The following is a 19,093-nucleotide window of genomic DNA, read 5'->3' as shown; positions in this document are numbered from 1 at the left end:
TTGATGATGATGATAAAGATGAAGAAGGGTTGTTGCAATGTGATGAGAAGATGTTTGAGGGTTGTGTTGATGTTGAAAAAGAAGTACAGACTGAGGAAAGTGGAGGAGGATGTGATGAAATTGATGCTAAGGATCGAAACATTGTTGATGATGATGAAGATGTAGATGGTTCTGATGAAGATGATTCTGAAGAAGAAGATGATGATGATGATGAAAGTGAAGAAAATGAGACTAGTGATGAGGATTTTATGGTGGATGAGGTGAATGAGATTTCTGAAAGTGATGATGAAAGTTCTTCTGGATCCTCTTCTGTTGATGATGATGATGCTGAGGAGGAGGAGGAGGAGGAGGAGGAGGAGGAGGTGGAGGAGGAGAAAAAGGGTAGGCAAAAATACTTCAATGTGATGGAGGAGTTAGCGAGAGAGGCGAACAATAAACACAGTGAATCCTCTTATGTTGATGTTGATGTTGATGTTGATGATGGTGAGGAGGAGGAGGAGGAGGAGGAGGAGGAGGACAAAGGGGAGGATTTGAGTAAGATTTGGGAAGAATTTTCCAATGGGTTACTGGAGATGGTGAGAGAGGTGGAGGATCAAAAATGTGTAATTTCTGAGACGAATAATGTGGAGGTAAACATTGAAAATAGTCCTTCTTCTGTTTGCAATGATGTATCAGAACATGCAGATCATTCCAATTTAATAACCTTTGAGAAAAAGGATTATTTTGATCCAGTGAAGGGTTGTTCTTCTTCCAAAGGGAATGGAGAATCGAAGAAACGTGAATCAAAGAGTGTAGGCATAAAAATGCAAAATGTCAGTAATAAATATGATTTTCAATTTGTTGCTGATCAACCTATAAGTTTTGTTCATTCTAAGGTTCACAAGGGTGAGTCAAATAATGCCAATGCCAAAGCAAAATCCAAAGATGATGCTAAAGTTTATGAGAATGTGAATGTGAATGTTGGTGATTCTGATGAAGGAAAACAGAAACATGTCAAAGGTTTAGGTGTTGGAGGAGTTTCTTCCCCTCAAGCAAAACAAGAAAAGATGAGGGATTCAGATAAACCAAAAATGACAGAGAATAAAGGGGGGGACTGTAAAAGCAGATTTAGGATCCGTAATGGTGAGAAGAAGGAATCTATGAACAACAATGGTTTGACTAAAATGTTTGTGCCGAAGGAGCTGTGTTTAGCTAAACTCCTTGCAGAATGCTTTTGGGGCAACAAGAATACAATGAAGAAGGATTCAATTGTGTTGGAGGTGAAGGATGGCAACGATGATTGGCGAGATAGAGATACACGGTCACCGCCGGTTTGTGTTGAGACACCTCCACAGATATGGAGCCTTAAAAAGGTGGAAGAAGTGCAAAAGACCAAAGAGGAGTTGGAGCAGGAACCGTTATGGGATCAAATGGATACAGCCCTTAGAGAATCAGAAGCTGAATCCATGGTAATCCTGCTCTTTAAGAACATTTAAATTTGAACATTCCATTTTAATTTGTGAACTATAGGACTAGTGCTTAAGCTGATTTTGATTTTTAATTTAAACTGTTTATAATCAATGGTATTTTTAAGGAGAAATCAGTGATTAACTTAGTGTGTTACTATCTGCAGATTGGAAATTTAGGGACAAATGACATGAGAAATCCATCCACTCTTTGTGAACACGACACTTGTTTCGACGATCAGATTGGTGTATATTGCAGATGGTGTGGTGTGGTTGTCACTGAGATCAAATATGTCTCACAACTGGTGGTAAGCACAGTTACATATTGATTTATGTAAAATAACTTGGTGAATGTTTTGATTATGACATTTATTAGAGAAGTTTGAACAAACCGCTATTGTTCCACAATACGCGATTCAATGCTAAGTGTTGTCTAACTGCGGCTAAAGCAGAGGCATAGCATAATTTGAAGAAATCGCTATTTTTTGCAACCCGCGATTGACAAACTGATTCACATGCATTGTTTTGTTTTTCTCAAGATGTGTAAAAACTGAAGAGCAAAATAGTAGTAGTTCAGTATGTTTGATTTTTTCTGTTTTTTCTCACGTTATTTAAAAATTAATGAGTAAAACAGATATTGATTTCTATGAGATTCATATAGTTTCCATTAATTTGAGTTTGCTTTGATTTCATTATGGCATCATGTTCTCAATAATTCTCCTGCAGTAGTAGAGAAGTATCTTAGTTATTACTATGTTAGCTGTGATTTGACACTGCGATATTTTGATAAGAGGCACTAACTTTTGCATACTCATGTTGTTCATGACATAGATGGATAGATTTCCCTCTGAAGGTTCTGGAAAAAGGGCTTCATTTGATGATTCAGTAAATGTCTCACACTTTGATGGCTCTCAGTTCAATGTTTCTGATGGTGAACCAGAGACTAATTTCTCTCATAATGAAGGCACTGTTTGGGACCTAATTCCTGATGATGTGAAAGAAACCTTGTATCCTCATCAACTAGAAGGCTTTGAGTTCATTTGGAAAAACTTGACAGGACACATCGATCTTCACAAGTTAAGTAAAACCAATCCTCGCAGGGAGGGTGGCTGCATTATCTCCCATGCTCCCGGAACCGGAAAGACAAGGTTGACTATAATGTTTCTCATGTCATATCTGAAAGTGTTTCCTAAATGCTTGCCGGTTATTGTTGCTCCTGCGAGTTTGTTACTTACTTGGGAAGATGAGTTCAAAAAATGGGACATTGGAGTTCCATTTCACAATTTGAACAATCTCAAATTATCCGGTAAAGAGCATGATGATGCTGTTGATTTTGTTAATTGGTCTAATAAGCGGCTTAGTAAGGATACAACACGGATGGTGAAACTGATTTCTTGGTACAAAGAAAAGAGCATTCTGGGAATCAGTTACAATTTGTACGAGAAGCTAGCCGGAGAAGGGGGATCCAAACGCAGGAAAAAGAGAAAACATACAAATGTGGAGAAGAGGAAACAAAATGGCGATATGAGAAACGCTTTACTTGAATCTCCTGGTTTGTTAGTGCTAGATGAAGGACACATACCGAGAAATGAAAGAAGTCTTATTTGGAAGGTATTGTCGAAAATTCAAACCCGCAAGCGGATCATCCTTTCTGGAACTCCTTTCCAGAACAATTTCTTGGAACTGTACAACATTTTGAGCCTAGTGAAGCCTTCGTTTCCTAACACGATACCGCATGAGCTGAAAAAGTTTTGCCTGAAGCAGGAATATAAAAAAGTATCTGAAGAATGGAGTTGGGAAGCCGATTATGGCAACTCAACCTGTAATCCTTCCGACCATAAGATCAAACAGTTAAAATTGCTTATGGATCCATTTGTTCATGTTCATAAAGGTGCGATCCTTCAAAAGAAGCTCCCTGGGATAAGAAATTGTAAGCTGACTTTGAAGCCGGACAGTTTGCAGAAGCAAATTCTTGACAGCATTCAAAGTCGTCAGAACGCGTTGATCTTTGAGCGTAAGCTGACAATGGCATCAATCCATCCGTATCTTTTCCTCGAATGCGATCTTTTGAAAGAAGAGGAATCTGTTGTCGACAAGGACCAGCTAGAAAAGCTTCGATTGAATCCATATGTAGGTGTGAAAACCAAATTTCTGGTTGAGTTTGTTAGACTTTGTGATGCTGTTAAAGAGAAAGTTCTTGTGTTCAGCCAATTAATCCGTCCCTTATGCTTAATCATAGACCAATTATCGCACATTTCTTTAAACTGGACAGTGGGGAAGGAAATCCTCTTCATGCATGGAGAGGTTAGTCTAAAGGACAGACAATCCTTAATCCATAGCTTCAATGATGCTAACAGCCAAGCAAAGATCCTCCTTGCATCGACAAATGCTTGTTCCGAGGGAATTAGCTTAGTCGGAGCATCAAGGGTTGTGCTGCTCGATGTTGTATGGAATCCATCAGTCGATCGACAGGCTATCAGTAGAGCATATAGGATTGGCCAAAAGAAGGTTGTATACACTTACCATCTGCTCACCGAAGGGACTGCTGAGAAAATAAAACATCGCAAACAGGCCGAAAAGCACAGGTTATCTGAACTGGTTTTTTCGGCTAAAAATGCTGATAAAGATAAGTCCAAGAGTTGTGCTGTTAACTTTGAAGATAGAATTCTTGATCAGTTGAAACAGCACGAAACGTTCAAAGACGTGTTTGTTACAGTTCAGTCAAAGGAGCGAGATTTGGTTGAGAGTTTCGGCTCTTGATTAAACTTTAGAGTTTAGATGATCAAACAACAGCGAAAATTGACTCAAGAATTATAACTTTTCTATCTTAACCTACAAACTATGGTTAAATGTTTGAATACCAATCTATGTAAGAATTAGGCAGTGTCAATGCATGCCATGTTAGGAGACATTTGAAGGTTGTAGCTCATAACCTTGCTAGGTTGTCCAAAACTTGGATGGGGTCTGTCCCATATCAAGTCCCTACTGCACTGTAATGTTTCTGATGTTATTTCTTAATACAGTTTATCTTATACCATTTTGATTAGCTTTAATTGTCATTATTCAGTTCATGCTTCTAATGCAGCTTTTTATTTGGTTTCTCAGATTCTTCAACATTGATCACTATGCAAAATTTAAAGCAGGCTGGTTAATTAAAGAAAAAAGGTTTCATAATTAAACAGATTAAAGCTATTGTAATCTCTTTTGGTCTCAGTGCTTATATTTGTTACTTACCTGCAAATAATGTGATTCTCTTGCTGTGACTTGGAAAATAGATTTATGTGCCAGTAACGCAAATATTGTCATTGTTCCTAATGCATATCAGTTATGCTTTGATTAAGAATATCTTAACTGTAGTTGGAGGTAATTTGGTTTAAACTTTGAGGCAATCTGATGCACTAAAACTTCCGCATATATATGGTCTGGGACGGGGTCTCATCAATTAATAATTATACTTCGAAGAAAGAAAATTGATAATTACAGAATTATTTTTAAAATTATGTTTACTAGTTGAATAAAAGTTCACTCTTTAAATGTTTAAATAGAAAATTCATGGTGGCTAAAATTTTATTGGAACACTTAACTTTAAATCTGAAATCATATAATTTGGAACAATCACAGTCCTTTTTCTCTACTTTTATCTATTTATACAATTTAATCTTTAGAATAAGCATAAATTGGTTCAAATTTTATAACATATACCCTCCTTGCAACCAACATTAATTGAAAATTGTTAAATAATGTAAATGTTGAACTTCAGTGAGAAGTTTCAGTTAAAGAAGTGGCTAATATTTGGTAGAGTTAGAATTTCAATGAGGGATTTGCTGCTACACTACATTCATTTTCTTTGTTTTTCAGCATGGTGTTGATATTGATATGAGAGGACTTTCTTTCTATCTAGTTACTATCATTGCTATTACATAGTTTATTTAATTTCACTCTAACACACTACTACAAGACAAATTTCGTGCAGTAAAGTTTTCACATACATAGAGTTTGAGAAGACGTCTCATCATAGTGTATTATATGTAGTCTTGTCAATTTTTTATACAACATATCATTTCGAAGATTTGAACTCATAAACTTTAAGTCGCATGAGAACAACTTTAATAAATTAATAAAAAAATAAAATTTAAAATGAAAATAGGTGACAGGTTTAGCTTTGTCATTTGAGAGATATTTGCTGTTAAAAGGTCCAGTATCTTTAGTTGTTACATGTTGTAGTGAGAATTGGACTAGATAGATTATGGAGTAACAGAGAGAGACACTGACACTGGATTCTTCATCAATCCCTCACTGTCACCTATACTAAGGTGTGCTGTCAAACATCCCAATCTATCACACCAAATATAGGTAGCAATTGAGTGGTTTGGATAGTGTAAATTGTGATTTGTGAAGCCAATCAATCCATCAGTCAGTTTTAGTACATCAATCAATATTTTCATTATTAAAATTTAAAATTTAGGATACGATATAGTTAAAATACGTTAATGAATATCAAAATTTTATGCATGTAAAATACTTGAAAAAAAAAACATTTATTACTCTTATTTTTTTGTTGAAGAAATCAAAATGGAATATATTAACACCAACAGACTATCCCACCAGCATAATAAAGGTTCAAACAAAAATAAAATAACAATTAAGTACCACCCAAACATAATAAAGGATTTTGGCACCAATCATGAAAATAAGGGAAATAAGCACAATTTGCTTTAGGCCACCAAAAGGAAAGAAGTTTTATATTTTCCAAAAGTTTAAGAGTTGTGTTCTCTTGGCCCCGAAAAATTCTGTTGTTTCTTTTCTTCCAGATAACCCTAGAAGTCGCAAACCAAATCATAAACATTAAAGAGCACCGCGATCTTGCATAACCAGAAGCCGATCCAAACTGAAGGAAGTGATCCTCTGTATTTGACGGCAAAGCTGTATAAACCTTTAACCAATTCCGAACCAATTGCCAAAGCTGAGCAAAAACACCGCAATTTAAGAATAAATGATCATTAGTATATATAATCATAAAAGTCAAAGTTTATAAAAAATAATACATGTGATAAAATAAAAATGTGAAGTTTTGGTATAAATTATATATATTTTTTATTTTCATTCATATATTATGAAATTAACAAATGCATCTTCTCTAAAAAAAAGAGCATTTATAAAAGAACTCAAAAGAAATATTGTTTAATGTTGATTGATTGAATCTTCTCTCGTCACTTCATTCTCACAAAACATAAATTTAAATTGATTAATCGAAAAACAATTATACTGATTCAATCTTAAATTAAATCATATACATCTCCATTGATTTTCACAGTACAATCTTACTTATTTACCCATCGTTTTTTCCAGGATACGTATTTGTGAAGTATCATATAAGTATTTGTGTATTTGTCGAGTATCCTATAAGTATCCGATAAAATACATATTTTTAAATTAAAATAACTAATTTTGATACTCTGTAGGTACGTATCCGTGGATATCCGTACCGTAGAGTATCAGTATCCGATGCAAGTACGTTTCTATATTAGAGTATACAGGCTTCATAGTTATGTACCATATCGACAATGTAAAATAGTTTTATAACCATTGTATTGTTATGTCACAACCTCAAAAACTAAAGACACAGAAACTACCCATAAAACAACACAAATATGAAATTCTTCAAGAGAAAACTACAACCTCAAATAGAAGAAAGAGACATGTAAGGGGAAGAAAAATAAGGGTCATACACACAATAACGATATCTAGTAAAAATTTATACCTGTTCCTTTAGGCTCTTTCTATAAGAACAAAATCATTTTGGGTTAACATTTTCTTATAAATAAATAAAAAATACCCTCTCAAATAAAAATATGAGCATACCAAAAACAATGAAAACTTTAGTCAATTAAATATGTAGTGATGTGTACGCGCAGAAGAAATCATCATAATTGATTAAAGTCAATGATATAACTTTGGTTAAATTCATCTGCAACTTACTCAAATTCAAATCTCATGAAAAAAGTTAAACGAAGACTCTCTTGGACCCATTTGTACTACACTTTCTTTGCAATTTCAATTATATTTAATGACACTATACTTTAACGAAGTTTCCTAGAACAAATCTTTTGGACCCATTTGTTCATAAATTCACATATTTTGAACGTTCAATATTATTTAATATTAGTTGTTCTTCTTTCTCCAACCTCTTCTTCTTTGAGCTCTCTGATTCAAAAATATTTGTATTTCTATATTTTCTTCTTTGTTCATACAAACATGCTTCGTTTCTGCTCTCTTCAACCATTTCATGCTATTCAGAGGAGTAAAGTAGCTGGCTTTCGATCATTACATACAGGTTTGTTTAAATCTCTTATCTTTTTTTTTTTTTTTGGTAGATAGACGAAATGGCAAAGCCATTATAAACTCACACACACAAGTGGAGGTACCGCGGTTCGAACCCCGGTCATGGCATCCGGCCTAACAATTTCGGCATTTTGCCAGTTGAACTAGGTTTGTTTAAATCTCTTATCTTAATCATTTTATATATTATTTCTTTGTTGTTCTTTCAATAATATTTTATATTTAGGATAGGGTGACGAATTATTGTATTATTATATTTTTCTTAACATTTTTATTTCAACAAGACATTTTTCTTGACATATATTAATACAATAATTAGAGTTCAAATCTTGGTTGAAAAAAACATGCACGTTTTTTTCGTGGTTTAAAACGAAGAGCAATAATTTATCTTTTAATCTTCAATTTTGGTGGCATAGTCCGTTTCACTGTATGAGTTTAGTCACTTAGCTCGAGCCTAAAGCCTCTAGTTGATTTTTTTATTTTTATCATGATGTATGTTGTTATTTTTAGACTCGTATTCTATCCGTACTTGTGTTGTATATTAAGGTTCTTTATAGTTTTTAATATATTTCATTTTCACTTTTTAAATTAAATTATTGCCAACCTCCCTAAAAAAAATATAACATTGCCAACCATTTTTTTTGGTGAAAGAAACATTGCCAACCTATATTAATATATCTTACGTAGTTCTATGACATTTATCAAGTAATAGTAAATAATGAAGAAAGCGACTCTAATATTGAAATATCATTACGTCAAATTCTTAGTTTTTTAGACTTGTACGTTAAATTCTTAGTTGAGATTTTATTTTGGCATGAAAGCATATATTATAAAATACACACCACGCATTCTTAGAAAAAAAAAAATGTCTGATTTATTATTATTCTATAAAAAATGTTCCCTGCATTAATATACATTTTCCTTGTTGAAATTTGAAGTAAACATTGATCCTTCGCACGAAATTTCGTAAATTCATTTAAAATTTTCCATTGCATTCTTATTATACTACGTGACACACACATGACCCATATATATAAAACTTTTGCTAAGTCTCTTTATATACGTGACAGTGAAAATGAATTTAAGAGGAAACCATAGTTTGGAAAATCAACACCCAATTATGTACCAGAATATCATCGTGATGAGGCATGGTGAACGTATGGATAACTTTGTACCCTCATGGACATCCACGGCAGCACGGCCGTGGGATCCTCCGTTGACCCAACCGGGCCAGGTTCGAGCATTTCAAATAGGACAAAGTATCCGACAAAGTCTTGGTCTTCCGATACATCGACTCATTGTCTCTCCATTTCTTCGCTGCATCCAGACTGCTGCCGAACTTGTTATTGCTCTCTCTGCCGTTAACGATGTTCGTGAAAGTGACATTAGTGACAATATTCTCATTGATCCTTTAAAAGTAAAGGTCAGATATTGTTTCATTTATTTGCTTAGGAAATTGATTAAAATTTCTAGTTAAAATCCTGTGTTTATTTATTGTTTGCGTAAATTTTTTATTTTCTTGACAATTAGATAAATGAAGGTATATAAAAAAAAAAGATAAATGAAGGTTTAAAAATTGATTTATGTGTTTAATTGATTTTGTCATGATCAAATGTTTTTTTTGTTGAATTGATTCGGATTAGATTTGTAGTTTTTGATCGGATTTTTACATTCAACTATATTGTTTAACCCACTTTTATAGATATGTATCTAAACATCAACTACTTTACATTTAAATGATCAATTCATTAAGAAACAATTTTTATCACCCCCACATAATCAAACACACGAAGTTTTTAATTAATTTGCTAAAACTTCTTTCTCACTTCCACAATTTGCAGGTCTCTCTTGAGTATGGATTATGTGAAATGATAAACAGCATAGCTATACGTCTCAATGTTGCTCCTAAAGATGGAAATTTGAGTTTTGATATATCAGAACTTGCAGCCATGCTCCCAGCTGGGACAGTGGATAATAATGTAGAAATGGTCTATAAAGAGGTACATATAAATACGATTTCCATCTTAATGTTTTTTGTCGTAGTCTGATGGTTAGAATTCACATTTTTCAAAGTGAATAAGTGGAGTGTCTGGGGTTCGAACCCCGACCCCTACATATAATAATGCATGTTCTTGCCAACTGAGCTATGTTCACAGGGACATTTCCATCTTAATTTTATTATTATGAAATTTGTCAAAGATAAATATGCTTGCAATTAAATATTATTGGTGCTAATGAAAACTAATTTTGCTTGATAAACCTCAGCTACCTAAGTGGGAAGAATCAGTTTTGCAAGCTAGGGCAAGATATCAACAAACAATTAACAACCTTGCAGATAAATATCCTACTCAGAACTTGTTGTTTGTTACACATGGTAAAAATTATTCAATTCTTGTCCATTTAACTTTTAGAGAAATCCGCGTTGATTTGAAAACATGGTTTTAAATTGTGATCTGCGATTGCAATGTTAAGAATTTTGAGGACACTACAATGACATCGTAACCGCAACCACAAACACAACCACGATTTGAAACTATGATTGATATATTTGTTTAGTATGTGATTTGTAATTAAATTGAACCTTTTCCAGGTGAAGGAATTGAAGTGGCTCTTTCTTCATTCAAAAAAGATGTTGTGGTAGATAAAGTGCAATATTGTGGTTATGTACAACTTAAACGTCCTATTTTTGAAAGAGATCACTCCCTTATTGGTGGAAAGTTTAATGTACTAACTCATAGTGGTCAAAGTGGGGTGACCTATGTTTCCTCATAAAGCTTCTCAGTAAAGATATCAAGCAAAGTTCAAAACCATATCAAGTTTATAATCTTTTATTTTATTGTGTAATTAAATTAGATGGAATGTGGAAACAAAGTGGGGGATTCAATTGTAAGGATGGTTTTTAATCATATTTTGTATAAAAAATATTTTATCGCTTTGGCAAACCATCGATAGGGGTGGATATGATTCAGTTCGGGATGAAAAACTGAACCGAACTGAACTGTTTGCTAAATTTAAAATAACTGAACAGAACTGTTTGCATTTTGAACAGATTGTTTTGATCCATCCATTAATAGGATTCAGATTCATATCTATCAAATCCATTTATTTTGCCATTCCTAATCTTATTACACAAGTTTTAAAAAATTCTAGGGATAATTAGGTACATGCTATAAATATCCAACATTTTGTCTCCTAGTCCCTACAATTAAAAATCATATTATTTAGTCTTTGTAACAATTTTCTTTAGCATTTAAGAGATTAAAAATGTTGACTGAATTTTTTTACAAGGATTAAAATTGATGATGAATTTTTTTACTTATTGACGAAATTTTTTATAGAGATTAAAAAGTATGATTTTATTTTGTAAAACTTAAAAACAAAATTTTAAATATTTATAAGGACTATTTATTTAATTATTTAATACTTGTTTTTTTTAACCGGTGTCCATAATTAGTTACCATTTATTTTGAATACTTAATAATGTTTGGAACAAAATAAGTTTAAAGAACGCCTCTTGAGTTTTGATGATAACAATGTATTACAAGTTCAATTGAATATGCTAATATTTGTTCAAGAGTGCAGCACCATAGACTAAAATTTATTATGTCTTAATCAAAGAATTGGTTGTGGAAGAACAAATCAAAGAGCAAAACTTTTCATGAGAAGCTACGTTGCATCCAAACTCTGAAGAAAGTCAGACTCTGAAAGTCATCCAGGCTCTGAAGAAAGTCGGACTCTGAAGATCTCCTAGACTCTGAAGGTCATACTCTGATCAAGCTAAAGGAGAAAGGAGCCGAAGCTTTAAAGATCAAACCAAAATTGTTCTGAAGATTATGCACAATGGTTCTGAATATATCAAAAGGTCAATGGATGTCATTGTCAAGTGATAGTACAAGAAGGACAATTTGTACGACCACTACTCCACTACCTCCAACATTCCCATGTGCATTGTACTAACTACAATTGTGTTTATATTGGAAAAGAACGGTTAATTCGTTATCAATGAAATGATTCAAATACATTCCTTCATATGACATTAACCAAATCAAGCAATAAATCAATGTTGAATGATCAAGCTTCTTAAATGACTATTTGATGCGCTGACACCTATCAACGTCTCTTTTCTACCTATGTATAATGATTGAAGACTTGAAGATATTACAAGACTCTGCAAAACTATCAATTTCACGACGCATAAAACACTTAGAATTTCTTATAAACTTTCATATATTAAAAACTCTAAGTCTAGAGTCTAAACTGATTTGTATTATGAACACCATTGTATATCAAGTGTTCAACCAAACAATTATTTATTTGTAATTCTTGTTTGTTAGAAGTCTCTTGGCTTGTGTGTTTGAGCAATTGTAATCCTTGTATGATTATAGTGAAAAATCTCTTGTAAGTGACAAGAGACCTGAACTACTTCCTGATTGTGGAAGAAACATAATTATTTTTGTATGTTCCTTCTCTCTCTAACTCTCTATAATCCGCTGTATTTAACTCTAAATATTGCTTCAGACTTTGAATTTTGTTAAAGGCTGAACTTTGAACTTAGTTAAAAAGAAGAAAAAGCTAACACAATTCAACCTCTCCTTTTTGCGTTTTCCTCACATTCAAATAATGTTATTCGCACCTTCGGGAGCCACTCATTGGCGCGCCTTGTGCACCGGCAACCACTCCCCGCCCTAGTCAACCTTGGATGTTACAAATGGTATCAGAACAGACTCTCCGAGTACGATGTGGTTCGGGGACAAACCAGGCAGAAGCTGGTGGGCATGTAACATCCAAGGCTGACTAGGGCGGGGAGTGGTTGCCGGTGCACAAGACACGCCAATGAGCGGCTCCCGACGGCTTCTAAAGAAACCGAATCACATCAGAATGAGAGATGCCGTGTAGGTATGAGACTACATGGTTGAAGGAATGCTTATAAGAATTGTTTTGTACTATCTATTAGGCATGGCAACAAAACCATACTCGTGGTTACTCGCCCGAACCTAACTCAATTTGACAGGTTTTCTCCATTTTGACTGAGTTTGGATTTTCCCCGATCTCAAAACACGGGTATGAGACGGATAATGGGTATATAGATACCCACCCGAACCCATACCCAAAGCCGTCCCAAATGTAAAAAATTACTTTATGTTGATATATTATGTTATTTTGTTTGATAATTGCCATGTTAATAAAAACTACCATTGATATTTAAAAGATCAACTCCATAAGAACAACGAACTCCACACTTAAACATGACCTGAAGAGACTCGTGTTAGTTTGTAGGGCGGCAATGCTCAAAGTCTTTTGAGATGTCGTAAAGTTTTTGCTATCAACACGTACACACGCCTTCTTTTGACCACTTTATGAATCTACATCGTTCTCAACTGTTCCTTTTCTTTCTTTGTTTCTTTGATCCTCTTTTTCTCTCTCTCTCTCAAGAGGCAATGATGACGATAGTTTCGGAGTGTGGATCGAGATGGATCGATCGTCGTGGAAGAATACTTGCCGATGGCGTGGCATTCACTGAGATTGAATCAAAATGCAGTGCCGTCATTCATGGCGGTGGTTTTTCTCAACGATTGATCCCATCTTTGTTTCAGATCTGAGCCTCTGAATTGGATTGAATTAACCATGTTCTTGTTTTTGGAGTTATCTTTAATGCGATGTTGGGTAGAGTTATATGGAATGAAAGATGTGAATTTCTTTTTAGATTCTATTCATTCAATTTTCTCTCTTTTTTTCCATACATCATCTAACCAACAAACTGTTGATTATTATTCTTTCTTTTTGTATATTTTATTTTATTTTCTATCCGATTTAAGAACGGACTAATCTGGAGTCCGTTCCACCATTTGCTGGCAGATCCAATTGAAGTCAGAGCAGCAACATATAAGTTATGTACTCCCTCCGTTTTAAAATATAAGCAAAATTCATTTTTTAGGTTCATTCAATTCTGAACCACATACATCATTGAATGAATGAACCTAAAAAGTGAATTTTACTTATATTTTGAAACGAAACGGAGGGAGTATAGACTAGTCCAACACAATAATCTCTGGTACCAGAAGGATTCAAATCCGAGATCTAGAGAGCAGTTCACTCATAACATCTGACAAACCTCTTTATTTTTAATTTTTTATATTCATGAATTTTTATTTTTTCGTCGTTGTGCTATTTGTTGACCAAACAATTAAATTGGTCTCTGTTTTTGTAAGCTATTTTCAAATAAGTCCGGACTCTTAATATTTCAAACTAGTCTCTGACAGAAAGTTTCACAATCAGGTTTGTGTTTTTATGTTTTTGTCACATGACGATGACCTAATTGAGAAACTTTTGACAAATAGAGGGACCAGTTTGAAATAAATATTAATATAGTCGGGGACTAATTTGAGAGTGACTTACAAAGACCGAGACCAATTTGATCGTTTGCTCGTTATTTGTTAGAATTGTTTTATTTTTTTTATCGGTTGTTCATGGTAATATATTGGTTTCGTGGTGAAACATGTGTTGATCATGTTCCTACTCCAATTTGAAAGTCACTTTATTTGATGTGTTTGAAACATATATGACCAATGCTTAATTTAATTTGAACTTTGCAATAAATAAAAGCTTTGTGATGGCAATTTCAAGCATCATAACATTGATTGCCTTGTTTTGTTATTAGATGAGCTTTCAGTTTCACTTTACACGAAGGTGTAGTTACATGATTATTATGTTATTGCAGAACATGGGAAACTGGGAAGAATTGTGTTTCAAAGCAAACCCTTTTGAGGACAAAGATTCAAGCTGTCATGTTTCCAACAATTGTAACAAAGATGATAACAATGATGGATTTGCTTTGTTGTTTGGGTTATATTCAAATTTCTTTTAATTGTTTAACATCTCTATAGTATCGACACTTTTGATGAAGGTATTTCCGTTGTCTGACAAGTGTTGTTGTTCAACACCGATCATATGATCACATTGAATTTTATCATTTTCTCAAATTATTATTTGTGGCGACATGTTAGGGTCAATGCTTCATAGTTTGACATTTTCGTCCAGATAAGATTATTCTGATGAAAGCGGTTCATGATTCATTGTAGCCTGATAAATAGTGTATATATATTTCAATTACATAATTTTAGTGGTTCACTTGAATGTGATTCTAAGTTTCTTATTTGTCCTGTAAATTTTCGCATTTGTTATATTGAACTGGATAGAATAGAAGTTCTTTTACAACCTTTATGATTTAGCCTGGATTTATATCTATATCAATTGGTTTTAATGAATATTCTCACAATCCAAACAGAAACGCACTCTTTCTGTGTTGTCCCAATAATTGTGTTTGGAGAAGTTGTGCCATGTGCGTTCGATAGTACAAATTGAAATATAATAAAATGCCAACAGAGTTGACACCATATACCCTTGCAAATGAAGAGGGTGGAGGAGTAGGTGCAGCTGCAGGCTTAGCTTTAGTCAGGTTATCATCGGAGGCCAGAGGAAGTGGTCGATCAACGATGTTTCAAAGAAGTACAGGAGCTGGTGGTTTCAATTCAGCCGCCACAGTACTCAGAAGATCATTAGGATTAGCAGTAAGACAGAAGACACATGGTTTGGATCACTACATGGGCTTCCTGCAAATTGTAAAACGGTGCATATAGTTTCAACTTTTGCTTTTGAAAATGAAGTCAGTTATTCGTACAATGAGTAGAAATATTATATTATAGTTTCTTTGATCAAATAAGAATACTAAGCATAATGGTGTTACTTACTCAGTAAATTTGCTTGCAGTGCTGGAAAATCGGCCGCAATGCCACCAACCTTAGCAGTTTCAAGGTAAGTAGCAATCACAACATTAGGATTTTGAGGTCTCCGCAATGACATTGTTACTGTAATTTCGACCACATTGGCAACATTTTTTTACTTCAAGGTTCACAACGTAACCCTAACCACAGCCACAGTTTGAAACTATGATTAATAGTGCACTTTTTTAGTTGTGATATTTGTTAAATGAATCAGCGAGGAACCTTGTATTTAGTATGTGATTTGAATTAAACCTTTGCAGGTGAAGGAAAGTATGTTGTGGCTCTTTCTTCATTTAGAAAGGATTTTGTGGTAGATAAAGTGCAAAATTATGGCTTGCTCTTATCTGTTCTTTTTTATTTCTTTCTTCTTTGATTCTCTCTCTCTCTCTCTCTCTCTCTCTCAAGAGGCAATGATGATATTGGTTTTGGAGCGTGGATCAAGATGGATCGATCGTCGTGGCATTAATGCAATGTTGCTTAGAGTTGTATGGAATGAAAGATGTGAATTTATTTTTGGATTCTATTCATTCAATTTTCTCTCTTTCGTTCCATACATCATCTAACCAACAAACTGTTAATCTGGAGTCCGGTTCCACCATCCGCTGGCAGATTCAATTGAAGTCAGAGCAGCAACATATAAGTTATGTGCAGACTATCCCAAACCAATAATCTCTGATACCCGAAGGATTCAAATCCGAGATCTAGAGAGCAGTGCACTCATAATCTGACAAACCCCTTTATTTTTTATTTTTTTATATTCACGAATTTTTATTTTTTCGTGTTTGTTTTATTTGTTGACTAAACAATGAAAATGGTCTCTATTTTTGTAAGCTATTTTCAAATTAGTCCCGACTCTTATTATTTTAAACTAGTCTCTGTCTTTATCAAACACTGCTCAATTGGGTTCATGTCTCTATGTTTTTGCCACATGATGAAGACCTAGTTGAGAAACTTTTGACAAAGAGAGAGACTATTAATAGAATCGAGGACTAATTTGAGAGTTACTTACAAAGATAGGGACAAATTTGATCGTTTACTCGTTATTTGTTTGAAATTTTTATTTTTTACTTGTCGTTCATGGAAATATTGGGGGGCCGGGGGTTTTGGGTGTGGAGTGTTGTTTTTGGAGTGCAGCGGTGGGGGGCCGGGGGTTTTGGGCTTCTTGCTGTGTGTAAATGTGGCCTGCTGGTGTCTTGATGCTGAAGGGACTGGTTTTTTGGGTCCTGTCATGGCTGCAATTTTGCTGTTGCAGTGCTGGTGGTGGCCTGTCCTTTGGTGCGGTTTGTGGCTGCAGCAGTGGCAGTTAGCAGGTGCGGTTCTGTGTTAAGTGTTATAGCTAATGTTGTTATTCAGCTTGCTTGACAGATTAGTCATTATGAAGTACATCTATTCCAGACAGGTTTTATGTCCCTTTTTCTTCCGAGTGGATGACAAAATCACGTATGTAATAGTGATTTTATGTCATAATAGGTCCTTATTATCACAAGAGATTATTCCAGTTAAACAGAATAAGAAGTACATGTAACTTCAATGTAAAGGACTGACTTCCATGATCCGAAATATTGTCCGTTTGGTTTATGTTGTCGGCATCATTATAGCAGAAGTTTGAATGCTGCCATAAGTTTTGCTATTCGAAGTTGTCGAAAATGTCTTGTAAAAAAAATTTGGCGAGATTAATGTCATTTACAATTAACATGTTGGTTTCGACCTCTTTTGCAATGGTCTTCTCATAATTAACTTTGCATTGTATTGTTAGACCTTACCTAATTGCTCTATATAATATGAGATATTGTCCAAATAGGTCCTTCAACATTTTTTCAACTAACACACTACCAAGCTGTCCTATATGGAGTAGTGACTACTCCCTCCGTCCCGTAATAAATGACCTGTTTGAAAATGTGCAATTTTGACCTAACTTACTTTGACCATATTTTTCTACTAATATACAAAGATAAATAATATCATATAAGATGTCGTTAGATTCGTCTCGATGAGTATTTTCAAAATATCTAATTTTCATAATTTTTTCCAATATATTATTCAAGATATTTAAACTCAAAATTATGCATTGGTATGCGTAATTGGGTCAACTGTGTCACTTATTAAGTGACGGAGGGAGTATAGCACAAGAATTTATGGTAAATATATATAACTACGTAGATGAATGTGTGTTTCTTTTATGATCATCATGATCTTTTTATACATTGTCAATATTTCATCTATCCATTAGACTTCACCTTACAAGTTATGCATAATTACATGCACTGATATGCACTAAACGTGTCTAGCCTTTAAAGTACTCACATCTTACTTAACCCTCTTCCACAAGCTATCTTTTACTGTGCCACATTCAGGTCTGCTCAATTTATTTTATTTACCCTCTCAGTCTACTTACTAGATACTTTTTACACCAATTGAACCAATCAATAAGGGTATAATCATTATTTTTTAATACGGTACAGATTTGGAGTCTGGTAGAAGATATCTTTGATATTGAATTGGTAGAAAAGTAAGGTGCAGCAGCACTACCATAAGCGTTTATGTACTACCCTATAAATGCAAGCTTCCCTATTTTTCTAAGACCTCAGAAGTTATCTTTTATACTTTGTCTAATACTAAGCTTTGATCAATATGTCTAAAAGAGGTAAGAATATATTGCAATATATGATTTTATACTTTGTTGCATACTAATCATTTTATTAACTTCCATATTATTTGCTTATAAGTTTGGCTGATTGAATAAATTCAATTTAAGAAGTTTTTAATAGAAATGCTAATCATATAAAAAAAATTAAAAAAAAGTTTGTTGATATTTTTCCATGAAAGACAGAATGATTTTTAATATCCACGGATCAAAAGTCCATAGTTACTTCAAGAAAAAGGTTAGAGATATTGTTAACTGACGAGGAAGACGAAAATATAAATGTTATATCTAAAGTAGTTTACAAAGAAGTGTTCTAAAATATTCTATGTGATCTTGCAATAAAGTTTAAATTATTATATATTTCACATTGTTTTAGTTTATTTTCATGTGATGTTGCAATTCTAAATTGTTAATATATATATTGTGCTCAATATTGACCCGTGCGATAGCACGGGTCGCGCGATCTAATTTATATCAAAAGCATATGTTTTTTGAGTGGCATGCCATTTCAACTAATGCATACTAAGGAATCATTGTAATACATCTAGCCTTCATCAATCTAAATCAACTAATGTAATCATATAATGATTCATCATCTATTCTTTGAATCCTTGTCAAACCAATAACATCCACTTTCGTTTCTTCTCTAAGGCTTTGTTTGCGAGTTTGGAGGGGAAGGGAGGGGAAGACTTGGGAAAAAAGGAATAAGTAAGTGGAAGAAAGAGAGGAAAATGGGAGAGGAGGGCTTTGGGGGTTTAACTTTTCTTCATAATACAAAACCTTCTTCATTTGGAGGAACTAAAAAATTGTATTGGAGGAGGGTTTTGGGGGGTTTTGGAGGGTTAATAAGAATTCTTAAAATTTAATTTATGTTGTTATAATAT

General features: G+C 33.9%; 2 protein-coding genes and 1 long non-coding RNA gene across 3 annotated transcripts; all 3 read left to right on the top strand.

Annotated features, from left to right (window-relative positions):
- Window positions 1-393: 393 nt before the first annotated feature.
- LOC25498158 (SNF2 domain-containing protein CLASSY 3) lies at window positions 394-4,504 on the top strand. The gene is made up of 3 exons (XM_013592972.3): window positions 394-1,448; window positions 1,613-1,753; window positions 2,277-4,504. The coding sequence occupies exons 1-3, from the start codon at window positions 405-407 to the stop codon at window positions 4,203-4,205; spliced, it is 3,114 nt and encodes a 1,037-aa protein (XP_013448426.2). The 5' UTR covers window positions 394-404; the 3' UTR covers window positions 4,206-4,504.
- Window positions 4,505-7,596: 3,092 nt separating this feature from the next.
- LOC25498157 (uncharacterized) lies at window positions 7,597-10,830 on the top strand. The gene is made up of 5 exons (XM_024769676.2): window positions 7,597-7,779; window positions 8,855-9,207; window positions 9,626-9,784; window positions 10,050-10,158; window positions 10,375-10,830. Exons 1-5 carry the CDS (start codon window positions 7,701-7,703, stop codon window positions 10,554-10,556), a joined length of 882 nt encoding a protein of 293 aa, XP_024625444.1. The 5' UTR covers window positions 7,597-7,700; the 3' UTR covers window positions 10,557-10,830.
- Window positions 10,831-13,131: 2,301 nt separating this feature from the next.
- On the top strand, window positions 13,132-17,272 carry LOC25498155 (uncharacterized). The gene is made up of 2 exons (XR_005643266.1): window positions 13,132-15,411; window positions 15,552-17,272. It is a non-coding gene; the product is annotated as an uncharacterized lncRNA (long non-coding RNA).
- The last annotated feature ends 1,821 nt before the right edge of the window (window positions 17,273-19,093 follow it).

The sequence above is a fragment of the Medicago truncatula genome, chromosome 7 (assembly GCF_003473485.1).
Source record: "Medicago truncatula cultivar Jemalong A17 chromosome 7, MtrunA17r5.0-ANR, whole genome shotgun sequence".
NCBI lineage: Eukaryota > Viridiplantae > Streptophyta > Magnoliopsida > Fabales > Fabaceae > Medicago > Medicago truncatula.
The sequence above is the reverse complement of the archived record's forward strand: the minus strand, read 5'-3'. Positions and strand labels throughout refer to the sequence as shown.